General features: G+C 37.8%; 1 protein-coding gene across 1 annotated transcript in view; it reads right to left on the bottom strand.

Moving 5' to 3' along the window:
• Positions 1–1,877: 1,877 nt before the first annotated feature.
• LOC102805266 (glycine receptor subunit alphaZ1-like) overlaps positions 1,878–14,880 on the bottom strand; it is a 63,726-nt gene continuing 50,723 nt past the window's right edge. The window contains exons 6-10 of the mRNA XM_085507673.1: positions 10,718–10,800; positions 9,259–9,393; positions 8,904–9,133; positions 2,775–2,948; positions 1,878–2,440 (exon numbers count right to left, since the gene is read on the bottom strand). Coding sequence (XP_085363799.1) covers positions 2,135–2,440; positions 2,775–2,948; positions 8,904–9,133; positions 9,259–9,393; positions 10,718–10,800 — 928 coding nt within the window. The 3' untranslated portion in view covers positions 1,878–2,134. The remainder of the gene's footprint in view (positions 2,441–2,774; positions 2,949–8,903; positions 9,134–9,258; positions 9,394–10,717; positions 10,801–14,880) is intronic.

Raw genomic sequence — 14,880 nt, 5'->3', positions numbered from 1 at the left:
GGGTTACATGTAACACAGTTATTTCCATAGGCGACAATGAACTAAACGATTGTGGGTTACATGTAACACAGTTATTTCCATAGGCGACAATGAACTAAACGATTGTGGGTTACATGTAACCCAGTTATTTCCATAGGCGACAATGAACTAAACGATTGTGGGTTACATGTAACACAGTTATTTCCATAGGCGACAATGAACTAAACGATTGTGGGTTACATGTAACACAGTTATTTCCATAGGCGACAATGAACTAAACGATTGTGGGGTACATGTAACACAGTTATTTCAATAGGCGACAACGAACTAAACGATTGTGGGTTACATGTAGCCCAGTTATTTACCATAGGCGACAATGAACTAAACGATTGGGGGTTACATGTAACACAGTTATTTCAATAGGCGACAATGAACTAAACGATTGTGGGTTACATCTAGCCCAGTTATTTACCATAGGCGACAATGAACTAAACGATTGTGGGTTACATCTAGCCCAGTTATTTCCCATATACAACAATGAACTAAACGATTGTGGGTTACACCTAGCCCAGTTATTTCCATAGACGACGATAAACTAAACGATTGTGGGGTACATGTAACACAGTTATTTACCATAGGCGACAATGAACTAAACGATTGTGGGTTATATGTAACACAGTCATTTTCATAAGCGACGATAAACTAAACGATTGTGGGTTACATGTTGCTCACTTATTTCCCATAGGCAACAATGAACTAAACGATTGTGGGTTACATGTTGCTCACTTATTTCCCATAGGCAACAATGAATTAAACGATTGTGGGTTAAATGTGGCCCACTTATTTCCCATAGGCGACAAAGAACTAAACGATTGTGGGTTACACCTAGCCCAGTTATTTACCATAGGCGACAATGTACTAAACGATTGTGGGTTACACCTCGCCCAATTATTTACCATAGACGACAATGAACTAAACGATTGTCGATTGTATGTAACCCAGTAAACATAGTTGTGCCAGAGTAAAACAAACTGCCACTTTCAGAAAGTGCTCATTCAGTATAATTTGTATAATATAAGTTATTAACTATTGTCATGTTGCACTCGAATATGACCTAGTAGGTATACTGCTTAAATGGAAACTACCCATGGAGTCTCTCATGGCGTAAACTAATTAACACATATCATTATTTTTTTTTATAAATAATTTATTAAAATGCAATAACAAAGCTTAAATGTACTTTACACATTCATATAGTGCAGCTCAATTGTTTAAAAAAAAATCAAATTACACATTTCATATGAGTCGCGCCATCTAGCGACGACGTGCTTCCGTGACGTCATATACGTTTGAAAACAAAGTGTTTTAAATAGAAGTGATTGGTTTTGTAGCCCATTAGAATATAGCGAGTTTCCAACACATGGTATTTTTATTGACATACGACCACAGATCACACAATGTCGACGCTGAGGGTGGCATCACGACCAGAAAGAGAAAGCTGTATTACATTGCACACATACAAATCACATTAAAAACGAGTGTCTCTTCTCTTGGTGGTTGTATAAAATATTACAAACACGTTATTACAGTGGCCCAGAGTATAATATACATCTTAACGATTTTGGCAAATAACTCACACGTATATACACATAATGTTAATTTAAAATGAACTATTTTTACGCGAATTCTTAAACGAGCCCGTGAACGAGGATGGAGTCTCGGCCCCCTTTCTCTTCGCGCCAGGTTCACCACCATAAGCATTTGTTTCGTTTCCGTTTCGTTCAAATAAGTGGTCTCATATATATATATATATATATATATATATATATATATATATATATATATATATATATATATATATATATATATATATATATATTCAGAATAAAAGACCTCTATTATGTGATTGTTGATTTTTTTATTTCTGTTTTTTTATGCTTGTTTCAGTTTACTCTAACAGACTTCTGTCAATATACTGCTTTGAAGATAATTTTTCTTATCTACCAATAGTGTATATTAGTATATTGGTATATGATATATATAAAAGTCTCCGAAAATTTGAATATTTTGGTGAAATTTAAATGACGACGGACTACTAAGACCTTGGACTCAGACGACACCCGCCCACCCACCATTTTGGGAAAAAAAAACGTTTTTAAACAAGATTGTCCGGCAAAAAAAGAAATTTGTACCAGTAAACAGCATTGAAAATAAGAAAAAGAATAGGAAAAATAACTCTGGAATATCTGTCGACGCAAGCACCGATTCGTTGATAGTTTCTCAATTTATAACGCCGTGGAATTTCATTTTCCGCGCTTTTTGTGTCATGGGATGACTGCTTCGTGGCACTTCCTGTCCTGCGTTGTAACAAACTTGGCGCCGTGACGTAATGCGCGTCGTCTGCGCACTGGGTGGATATATCACTGAAGCTGGATGATCGCACAATCCATTTTGTGGATTCCTGCAAATGTAAAGGTGAAGTGGATGTCAGCTCGGTCACTCGTATCCGGGGCTCGCATAGACATAAATGGATTAATCGACGAAGAACATGGGCGTGAAACATATATGCTCTATGCCGCTATTTTAAAGCGGGAGGGTCGTCACCTGCGCGCGCACGGGAATTGAGTCCCAAGCGACGATAACACCACACGCTAAAAACGAAAAGGCTCATGGGTAGACGCATGTTTGTAAACAATGAAACGCTATGGCCATCTGACGCATGCGCAGGCGACGACTCCCCTGCTTTAATTACGTTAAATATTTATTATTTCTTTTCTCGGCAAGGATTTACTTACTTTATCTTGAGGGTACCTGACCGTACCGTTCCCTTGGTTACCGCGTGGTTGCCTCCTCTTTTTGTACTGCGTGTTTCTAGTTTTTTGTAGTGATGCCAGATAGTACACCATAGCAAATTCTAACAGAGCCCCAAAGACGAACACTTGACAAGTAACCATCCAAATATCAATAGCCTAGAATTTCAAAAAAAATAAAATAATAATTGGTACGAGGCTCCCCAATGAATCTACTCACGAAATGACGTAATGCAATTACGAGTGAGTGCCGGAAGTATATGCCAATTAAAACTTGCTTGTTCATGTACAGAAAATCAACTCGACACTAGTTAGGGTAAGATGCACTATGGCTACTCGTCCCAAACGAACTCATTAAATTGCATTCAGTATTGAAATAATGATAATCTACAATGATTGTTAACCGCATGCCAATTCCGATTCAGACAGGAAGCAATATGATGTCACAGTGCTAGGCTGACCTACAAATGACAGACACGTAAACGAGAAGTTTGGAGGAGACTCGCGATTTAGTAAGTCTTTCCAGAAAGTGAAACGGAAACAACAATCTGATTTGTAACTTGGAAATACGTTCAACTTTTTTGAACGGCAAAATAAATTTGTGTCACCTTTTAAAGGACGGTACTCGTTACTGTAGTTTACACGCTTTGCATAACGTCGCTACTGGGTTCCATATCATCAAGTCGAACACGGCGCGGCGAGACGACCACCGCACTTTAACAAACCACAGTCCCTTGTCAGTGTGGAGGGAATGTGATCAAACATAAACTTGCATACATGTTTCCATACTTTAAAGGGTGGTTGTTGTCGCGCTGTGCATGTGCGACATTTGTGTTGATAAACAATGATTTCTCACAATCCATTGCACTTTTCTAATGGAAATCACAAGTATGAGGTTTGACCTGGGCGCGACTTGCACTAATTACCGCCGATGACTCCTTCGACACCTTCCAATCACCTAAAAAATATCTAATTAAAACTTGGTAACGTCTCAGTTTGTACTCGTTCATCTGCGCAACAGTCAAAGTCGCCATTTTCGTTCATATGAGACCCATATACTAGTATCTCGCGCATGCGTGGCGCGACGACTACCGCCCTTTAAGCCCTGTACGACGTGGCCATTAAGTTTATTCGGTCCAAAAATAACAAAATATTCAAACTTGTTACATTGCTATCTGCAACGAATATTTTACATCCCGAGCAATGTTTACGTTTCGCCTGCATTATCAATAAAACCACTTACAATTGACGATTTTCGCAAAAAACGCAATCAGAAATCAACACTTTTCTCACATGAAATGATATCGCAATTATTATTACGTCGTCATATTTCTCTCTATAATAGATATTTTGTTTCCATGGAAACACATAGTATGGTTAAAATGAATTTATTATTTCCACTAGAATCTGTAGAATCCATGAAACCAGAACCCTCTATCGACTTATTTATCCTTATTTCAAATGAGACTAATAGCAAACACAAATTGTGAATTATTGTCATAGTAACAAAATACTGGCCGCGATAGTAACAACAAATTAGTAAATAATGCGATACATGTAACATCTGAACTGATTGCAATCATGATGACAACGGTTACCCACAATGCTTATCATGGACACCATGACAATACATAATAATAGGTGATTTTCCGTACGATTGCGAGATCTCGCGAGATGTATGAAAGACGCGCGTCGAACGTCTGCCACAAAAGTCGAACGATTTGATTTTGAACTAGAATTTCTTTATTTCGTAATAGGTGATTTTCCGTACAATTGCGAGATCTCGCGAGATGCATGAAAGACGCGCGTCGAACATCTGCTGTAAAAATCGAACGATTTGATTTTGAACTAGAATTTCTTTATTTCGTAGCTTACATCGACCGGCCGATTTTTGACAGAGGAATATTGCTTTCGAATACCCTTACTTAATCGAAATTGCCTATCATCAAATGTGGACAGCACATTATTAAGCATGGAAATGTCCTCCAAAATACTTCGCGTTTGTCGAATCTCACGCGATATTTGACGCCACTACGACGCTATGACCTTTGTTTGTCCTGTTTTTGCGTTCGATTTCACGCATAACGCGTGATTCTCGCAGTAAACGGAAAATGGTCTATTTGTCAGAATGATAGGGGGACTGTTTATGTCAATCTCAAACACGACACAAGCAAGACACAATGGTATGTAAAGTTCAATATAATGCTACATTCGAGTCCAAATGAATCTGATAATCGACAAAAAATGCTGTATTTAAATAAGCAATGTAATTTATTGATTTTTACCGAACTCAAAATAATTAAAAAAAAAGTCAAATAAAATGCTGTCGAAACCAATATGTTTTCAATTTAGCGCTGCTTTTTACATCCGACAATTTCACCATGTTTCCATGACACCAGATAGCGCCCCGTAGACGTTTCTAGATGTGATGGAATACCGTACTAATACTTGGATGGTTCCCGCCTCAAGTGTCATGGCGCACCAAGCCACAAGAGGCCGGTAACTAGTAACAGTTCCGGCATTCTGATTGGTCCATCACATTCTCGTTCCTTGTTCTATTTTCCATGGTTACCTGACGTCAGCGCTACCCTCGTTGTCGTTTCCCACGCTCTCGAAAGTTGCACGAATGTAAAACTGTTTTTTTTTTTTTTTTTTTTGGTATCACTTTGCACAAAAATCCCGGCCCAGTGGAACAATATGGCGATTACTAGTTACCTGCGTTCTACTGGCCATTCGCAAGGAACGCCGGGAACCAGCGAATACTAATACTCAGTCCTGACTAATACTATTAACAGGATACAAGCTTTGACTGATTTCTGCCGTTGGTGGCGTGGTTAAGGGTGCACAATCAGTGACCAGCACGTACGGTCGATACTTGGAGAATGCAGGATGATGTATCGTTTATTTTTAGAATATTCAATAACTACTAAAATATTATCTTTAAGAACGTCGGGTGCCATTAAAACAAAAAATCAGATTTATTTGATCTTCACAATGTGGTTTTCTTTTCTTTTCTATTTGCTGTGCACAAAATCCACATACGCCCCAATAAAACCTAAACGCAATGACCGCTGAAATCTCGTGAAGAGCGAGAGATCCACGAGACTTATTTTTGTCCCTCAAATAGTGCTCCAATATCTCCCATCGTCATACACACTGTTCAAAATATTATACTAAGCAGTGACCGTGGAAAATTGGAAAAATATTTGAAAGGCGAAAACCACACTCTCTTCCCCTCGTTCGAATACTGTTTGGAGTGTGAGGCAAAACCATTCTCCTTCACAGAGATCCTTGCGGCCAGAACACCGAAGTATATTCGTAGATTGAAATAGAACTCTGCCTTGGAGATTGAGGCAAAACCATTCTCCTTCCCAGAGATCCTTGCGGCCAGAACACCGAAGTATATTCGTAGATTGAAATAGAACTCTGCCTTGGAGATTGAGGCAAAACATGACCTTTAGCTCTCGCGCCCAACGAGATCTCTGTGGTCTGGGTCTGAGGTATATTGTCATAGTAATTGAGCAAAACGAATACAGATGTTTTAAAAACCAATGTGCCAAATGTGATGCTGGGAGTTTGCAACGTTAACTGTAGTTTGTACCGTCATCATCCTCAGCAAATTGTCATGTTTTGTGTTGTTTAATTACTCGGTTTCAGTGGATACAAACAGCAATTAGAAACTTAGTCAATTTTAAAACGCAAAATAAATAAGTATAGCCGCTAGCGTGGATCTATTTGATAAGCTAGTCAACCATGATGGGTCGGTATATGCTCGGGCAAACTCATTTCCACCACTAATTACATACCCAGCCTGAGTCATTTTATAAACTTGAAGCTCAACAGGGTGGCGGTCTTCCTTATATTAATTAATTACACTAATAGCCGATGGCAATCCATAAGTTACGCTCACGTGGTGTACAGCAAATTTCCATCAAGTTATTAAAAAGGACGTTTGGGAGATCAGTATCGCGTAAAGTGGAATATGTTACCATGGCAATGTGTATTACTTTGTATGAAATGCGTCTGTCATATCGATAGCTTTGTTTCGAATTCTCATTTACCCGGAATTGCAGATAGTAAAACATAACAGGCAAAATAGACCTGTTACGACACCCACACGGCCTTTAAAGTCACCGCAAATTTCGAGTGATCAGAAAACGTTTACATGCTCAAAAATTAATGTTTTTATTATCTTTTGTGCCAGGAAATGAAAACACATACATTTGTACTGCCCGTGTGGACAATCAATCTTCCCCAGGCTATAATTGGTTTTAGTTAATTACTTTTTGGCTAACCATTATCCATGACTTTTTTTATGTGCGCACTGTGCGCCGCGTGTTGTTTGCAATGCCGTGGAGTCAGTTCTTGTACATTTCAAACGAGTATACGTAGGGCGCGTGGTTTAAAGCGGGGGAGTCGTCACCTGCGCATGCGTCGGACGGCCATAGCGTTTACAAACAAGCGTCTACCCATGATCCTTTGCGTTTTTAGCGTGTGTTGTTATCGTTGCTTGCGACGGAATTCCCGCACGTGCGCAGGTGACGACCCTCCTGCTTTTAATATGGACGCAAACATGTAGTATTGCTGTTTCATACTTTGTATTGATAGATAAATTTGACTATGATTCACCAGGAACTGACAACGCTGTTCTTGTATCATACATCCGCGTATTCGTTCAATGAAACTATGAAATTCCCTAATACGCACGTGCACCGGTTGTTTTGGTACGTGCAATAACAATCACTACGCATGCGTATCACAGGTGTCTCTGTCCTGCAAACACAACAGTTACAGTACAGGATAAATCGTAATCTAAAGTTGTTACGTATTCGTTTATATTGAATTTTTAAAGATTGGCCAACAAACATTATTGCTGAAGATGATGTTGCTTTCCGTGGGCAAGGCCTTGATAATGGTTCTAGATACTGTCGCTGTTTACTACAGTGTCTTTCAAAGTTTGCATATCTGTCATGTGCCATATTTTCATCAGCAAGTGATTCCAGAAGAAGAGATATGAGGTGAATACGTGTATCTTCATGTAATATGCATTCAATGAATTGGGCGAATCCTACTGTATCATTGCCTGCATTCAATGCACTTCCCCCAAAAAGAGATACTTAATAATCAAGTTTAACTTCGCCACGCACCCACGAACACATCGCTTACAATATTTGGCCATCGGTGGGTTTCGTAGAAAGTCAAATAAATCTTTACCCATGTGTCTCTAGAAACTGTAAACATAGCAATGTTGCCAACAATAAAAAAATATTATGTGGGTGCCGTGAGTGGTCTTCTCTATTGCTTTGCCTTTTGTTTTCCGCGCCAAAATTAAAATCCAAGAAGTCTAGTATTTGTTCCATACTTAATTTTAATGGGCATTTAATCGCAAGCGGTTAAACTGTCGGTACTGTATGTAAACGAGATAGGTATTCAGGAAGTCTAGCGTCTATAAATTACGATTCCGATGTCGATTTTGACATTTAACACAGTGAAACGAATACGGGGGATAAATAGTATATCATGTTCCCTCATAATTATCAGAATAAATCGATACTCATATAGTAATTTTCATTTATTTCTGGCCTTATCGCGATGAGCTCGCTCTTGAGATTTCATCTATTTATTAAATATTCTAACATGTAATTGGCGGGCATGGTTGTAAAAGTCTCATTTCAAAAGGGCGGTGGTCGTCCGCGTGCGATCGATGTGAATCCCATATTACGGGTAGCGACATATACGTATTCCAGCCACAATGCAGGTACACTCAATGCAAACGCTTTCCAACTTTTGTGATCTCGACGAGCACTGTCCTTTGAAGCGCCACGGTCGCCACACATTGGTCCCATGCAGCGTATACAACGCGTGTAAAATATATTGTATATTCACCTGAAATTTAAAGAACGGTGGTCGTCGCACAGCGCGTGCTCGAATTTAATGTGAACAAACAATGTATTTTACACGCGTTGTATACGTCGCTTTGAGTCCCACATCGAACAGGACGCGGCGTGACGACCACCGCCCTTTAAACGTGTGCTAGTGACAACTATAACGCTTTATGAATTGTGATGCGCTAGCGAGTATAAGGCAACCCCTCGCGTGTAATGCTCAACTTACCGTTGCGTAAGCAACCTTAGGCAGTTGACTTCTCATCCATGTACCTTGCGTGACCAACGCAAGCACAGTGGTAATCCCCAAAGCAACTCTGGCGGGCGCTGCACTTGGCTCCATCCACAATGAAAACCAGGATAGAATCACCAACAGGATACTTGGCACATATGCTTGTAAGATGTAGAAACCAAGTTCACGTTTAAGTTTGATTTTAGCGATAAGATGCGAGTAGTTCCCTACAATAAATTAAAGTATTAGGATTATTATGATTATGCAAACTAGTATGGGCAAAAACAATCAGTATAATGCCTGAAACGAAACAACATCTTCGAACCAGTTTGTTTGTTTATTAATAGTTTACCTGTAGTGTACTCTCGTGTGATCTCACGCAAGTTATATGACACGATCTCGTACTGTGGCAGAATTACTTCCGGGTCAATTTGTAGAGGACTCGTATCGAACCATTGAAGCTTCATGTCCGTTGTTGTGTACGAATCTGTGTGAGAAAAACTGAATAAAACAACTAAACTCGACATCGATGATGTTTGAATCCTATGTATACGAAACAATTTGATAATATTCTAATCTTTCCTGTCCACGGGTTAGAGGCCTTCACGTGACGTTATCAAACCGGAAGTCTGCCATATTTACCCATTATATTTGCGATGTCACGTCACATTGCAGTCCCTCAACAAGTGAGGTGGTCACATGTATATGGTTGATGTTTAGCTACATTGTAGTATTACCTCTCCAAACTACAGTGAATTTAATATCTAGATTTGTATTGCGACCTTGACTGAGATAAGGTCCGATAAGCGTTGCTACTAAAATAATCAAAACTTTCACTTATCAATATGTACTAAAAATGGCTTGGCTGAGAAGGGATTACGTACAGAATGAAATTGACATATCTCATATGATCACCCAGCGCCACAATGGTAATCTACGTGATTAGATCATATTAAATTGTGAACTGCCTTGACTGCAATGCGGACCCCATTGTTGAGAACACTGTATTAACGTCGAAAAAAACAACAACTCCCCAGCCAATCGGTATCTAGGTTCAACACTGCGATAAAGACTTTCCGTTTTCGACAATGTGAAATTCTTTTGTTTTTATGTGGAAAAATACAGTATTTTTACAAAGTAAAAACATTTTTATTAAAGTTATTGTTCATACATGAGTTGTTGAACACACTACATAGTTTATAATTTCATTCAGCTTCTTTTAGTCATAATTCAAGACAAATAACAGGCAAACATATAGAGAATATAGCAAATTAACTTTTTCTCTAATATTCTTGTGTAATCGGTAATTATGAACAATTATTTATGGGTGCATAGGGAATACATTTCGTTATGAATTATTCTTAATATAAATTTCTGAACTACCTTGTCAAAATCAGGTTTTATTCTCACAAAAAACGATAGAATTTCACAATGTCGAAAACGGAAAGTCTTTATCGTGATGTTGTTCACAATCCACATAACACATAGTTACAATACATGATCAAATCTGGGAGATCAGTGCATATAGCATACACGATCCAAACACGATGTTTCGAGACACGTATGGGCACATTCTACTCCACGTGAAACATCCGCCGCGTTGCAATAAGCTTGTTATTCACATGCTTGGTTTGTTGTTTTATTGAACTTATAAAATCCTTTCACAGGTGGTACGTGTACACCCGTCCTATCATTGTTATTTTCTGTGGATTGACTATGTTCAAACAGGTGTTTATAAAGATCTGATATCCAATATGGCCGCCACATACTAGTACATCCGCACTCACTCATAGCACATACATTATACTTACACGTTTCCACTTCTATCTTGCACTGCTGGCGATCCATTGGAAACCGTGATAGATGCATATGACATGTTAATTTGAGACCCAGTCTAATGGAAAACAGAGTAACATGATGGATGAATTAAATAACGAGCAAAACAAATACAGTCTCAGATGGGAGAACACATACTTGTACAAGGAATTAATTGAAAATCAATATAACAACATGGTGTATGTGTGTTCTCGTAAAACAATGATTCATTTACGAAGGAAGGAGACAATCCTAATTGTTTGGTATGTGACAGGACGTGTAAAGAGATATAAAAAAATATGGAAAATTGGTGGATTTTGGTGGTGGTGGATTTTGAAAAAACAGATAGATATAAACAGAAACACATTTGACTCTAACATACATACGCTTGAACGGTTTGTAAGAACGTTCATTCAATGAACAACAAACTAAATTAGCGACAAACGAATAAGCACAGTCCATAGAGATGAGTTAAAAACAGTTTAGTAAAAGATGTCGTAAATTACTGAAAGGCAATAAACTATCTTGTGATTAATAACAAATCCCAGAAAAGTCACGGCGAAGGAATGAAGTTGGGGTTAAAGGTGTGGTTAGTATCAGTACATTTTGTCCGTCCACACATGGAACTAAAAATAATAGTTACATGGTCCACGTGTGATTTGCTTCACGAGCGGAACATGGTCTCATTGTTATGTTCTACTGTAGAATACTTTATTTTAGTTGGAATTAATTTTCACTGAAAAGACTTTTTGGATGATTTGTATGGAATTTATTTTCAATGATTTTTGACAAGTTTAATGTAAAATATTGGTAAAAAAGGTATATTCGCTGAATTTTATTTTCACTGAATCATTCCTTAAGCGAAAATAGTGAAAATTAATTCCAAGCGAAAATAAAGTATTCTACAGTATTTTTAATTTATCTACTGTTACGCTATGTGAGCATCTATCGAGTGTATATGGCAAGGGATACATTTGAAGATTGTTAAAAGCAATTTTAATCATTTCATTGTGCGATAATGTACCACACTCATTGACTATTCAGTGAAAACACGCACTGTATCGGACGCAATGTACGGCCATACTAAGAGTGCACACCCGCGGCAAGTATACGAATTTAAAATTCCCGGATGTGTAATCATCCAGGATGTGATACCCGACCATAGAGTTTAGGAATGATTGGTATTTGATTTAACAAAAATAATGTGCATTGACAGCGTTATGTAAATCCCTTCACATTGTATATTTCAGAATAATATTATACTGAAAATCGAAAACAATTACGTCATTTCAAAAATATGATTTGAGTGATAACACACAGAAAACCAATTTTGTGACGGGTGGAGAAACATCTTATGCCAGTATAAATTTGATCATCTCACGCAAATCCAATATTTGGGAGACTTATTAATTTTGTGTTTTCGTTGGAGCTCAAAAAACAGATGGGAACTGAGACAATGCCTGTTGTGGAAGAAAATTCAAATTGGCGGTGTTCTGCTATCATGAATGAAGTTCTTAATCAATGAAGGCGTTGTAGAGTTCTATTATCGCCACTGACCTTTCCTTCTTTACGTCTATATTGAATTAGTACGTTTCAGCGATCACCAGAACAATCACTACTCCAAACAAGTAACCTGTAGAATGCTGTGTGGGTAATATTTTAATATTGATTTTTGTTGCATTTGCAGCAAATAGTTACCAAACAATGAGAAATCTATAGGATTGGATATACCTCTCAGCTGGCTTCACATGCATAGTTCATGACTGTCTAACCGGTGCTTATACCAGGATTTAGTTGCAGCACTGTGGTCTGTGGTTACAGCTTCATTTTCCGAGTAATCACAAGAAATTGACATTACAATAGAAAATAAAAGACTGGCACTCCCATACAATTAATAGCAAGTGAAATTCCTGGAATTGAAACATAGATTTTGAAGTCACTGGTGTAGGCATTGAATAACTTCAATTCAAGTTGGCATAAAGACGAGGTAGTTTATTTAATCAGTGCTGAACTAGAGGTTGACATTATAATTAAGTTCGTTGTCATATAATTTGTTCATTTAAATTTCTCCTGAATTCAAATAGAATACACTGGTGAAAGGATGCCTTTGAGGTGTGGTTACATTGTGTATGGAGTGGTAGGGTTGGGCGTCATATATTTTTTTCATTTCAACTCTCATGAAATCACACAGAATTTCACTTAATTTATTTTCGATGAAAAGTTTTCAAGCATACGGTGTGAATCAAATTTTCACTGTGCTGTGTCAAGTCTCAATAGAGTATGAGGAAAATGGCATTTTCACTGGAATTTATTTTAGCGGAAAAATGTTCACAGTGAAAGTATTCCACATTATTACATATATACTGCAGTTTATTTTGATTCGTCCCTGAAATCAAAATCGGTACTTCCACACCCCATATGCAAATGAGGTCTGAGAGCGAATAAAGTAGTCCGTTCAAGAGTAGCGTTTTTCGAAACATAGCAGAAATAAAGAATATTTAGAAGTACGATACTTTACGTTTGGGTACATGAATATATTTGCCGAGTGAAATGAAATTTGAACAACAGTAATGGTACTTCTAAGCAGTAACGTATTTTGACTAAAACTAATTTGCATATCACCCATGCAATGATGTTTTTGGTATTTTCATGGTCAATATGCAAATGAACATGGTATTGGCGATTCGCTCCACTTGGATTGCCCTTAAAATCACTTTAATTTTGTGTATCTGTGTGTGTGTGTGTGTGATTTCTAGTGTTTTCACGTATTAATTCTTCTGTGATTTGTTTGGCTTGGCCGATTTCGCTCAAACTTAGCAGGTAGGTCACACCTTCACCCTAGTTATCAGGAAATGTATCTCCTACAAATTTTGGATACAACACCTCAGACATAGCTCATTTTGCTCAGCTTGAGTGTGGGCACAAAGTTACTATTGGTAAAATCTGAAAACAAATTCTGACCACCGTTTCCATGGAAACAGCCAACAACTGAATTTTTTAATACCTTCACGCCAAATGTATCACACCCTACATTTCTATGATTAAAAAGCATGGACGTAGCTCATTCTAATCCGCTTGAGTGTGGGCAACAATTTACTGAGATTTTTTTTTGGCTTGGCTAATTTTGTTTATAATTGACAGGCAGGTCGTACCGTCACTAATTGGCAAAACAATCCTGGTCCACAGCTACCTTGGCAACAGCCAAAAACTGTTTTTTGAATACTTTCGACCCCAAATTTATTACCAACCACTAGTCTTGTATTCATGCCTTTTATTTTGGCTACGTTGCACACCGGTAAGAGATCACCGACGCCGACATTGTTACACTGTATCAACGTAATCCCGACGCAACTTTGAACTTTGAATGAACTGTAAATGCTGCCTGCAATCTAGAAAATACTATCGGTTGGAATTAATAAATTTAAGGGATTGTTCAGTTACTCTGGCCTGGGGGGTCGGCAGATTCCATTTTGTCAGCTGTAAATCTCAGTTGACCCACCCCTATCAACAACAAAAAGTGGGCGACCCCCTAACATTATATTTTAAAACATGCTGACCCCCGAAAAACAAAGAAACATTAACAGTTTTGGCTCTGACATGATTACAAAATGTATGATGTGCATTGAAAATATCGTGGTTTGCCGTAATTTTTAGTGTTTGCATTTAATAGACCAGTAACCTTAGGAGGGGAGGGGAAGCATAAAGCCAAAAAACGAATACAGAAAAGGCTGCAGGAAGTAGGAAAATCTATGCTGCTAAAGATAGTAAATAAAAACAAAGCTGTGGAGTACTCACTTGATAAACGCCCTTATAAGATAGGAAAAGAGGATTTGAATCTAGGCGGTTTGAAAACTAATTTGGATTTAATATATCTTTCATATCTTATAGACCAGGAAAGCTTTACACCTGAAGCACAGTCTGTGCTTATGAAAACAAAGGACACTTTGATTTTTGTATAAATTTGTGTTGGATTTTGGTATTTTACAGAGCAAAATATGCATATTTAAAAGTTAAAAAAACAAAAAAAACTATTTATTTATATACATGAATCCATTTAACTTTTTTGATTTGCTGAACAAAAACTGTCACTGCTCTTTGTACTAATTGCTGTGTTTTTCCGTCTCCAGCTACAATTGGATAAATCCAGTAAATATCTTAT

This window comes from Saccoglossus kowalevskii, chromosome 14 (assembly GCF_978046115.1).
Source record: "Saccoglossus kowalevskii chromosome 14, keSacKowa6.1, whole genome shotgun sequence".
Lineage (NCBI taxonomy): Eukaryota > Metazoa > Hemichordata > Enteropneusta > Harrimaniidae > Saccoglossus > Saccoglossus kowalevskii.
The sequence above is the reverse complement of the archived record's forward strand: the minus strand, read 5'-3'. Positions and strand labels throughout refer to the sequence as shown.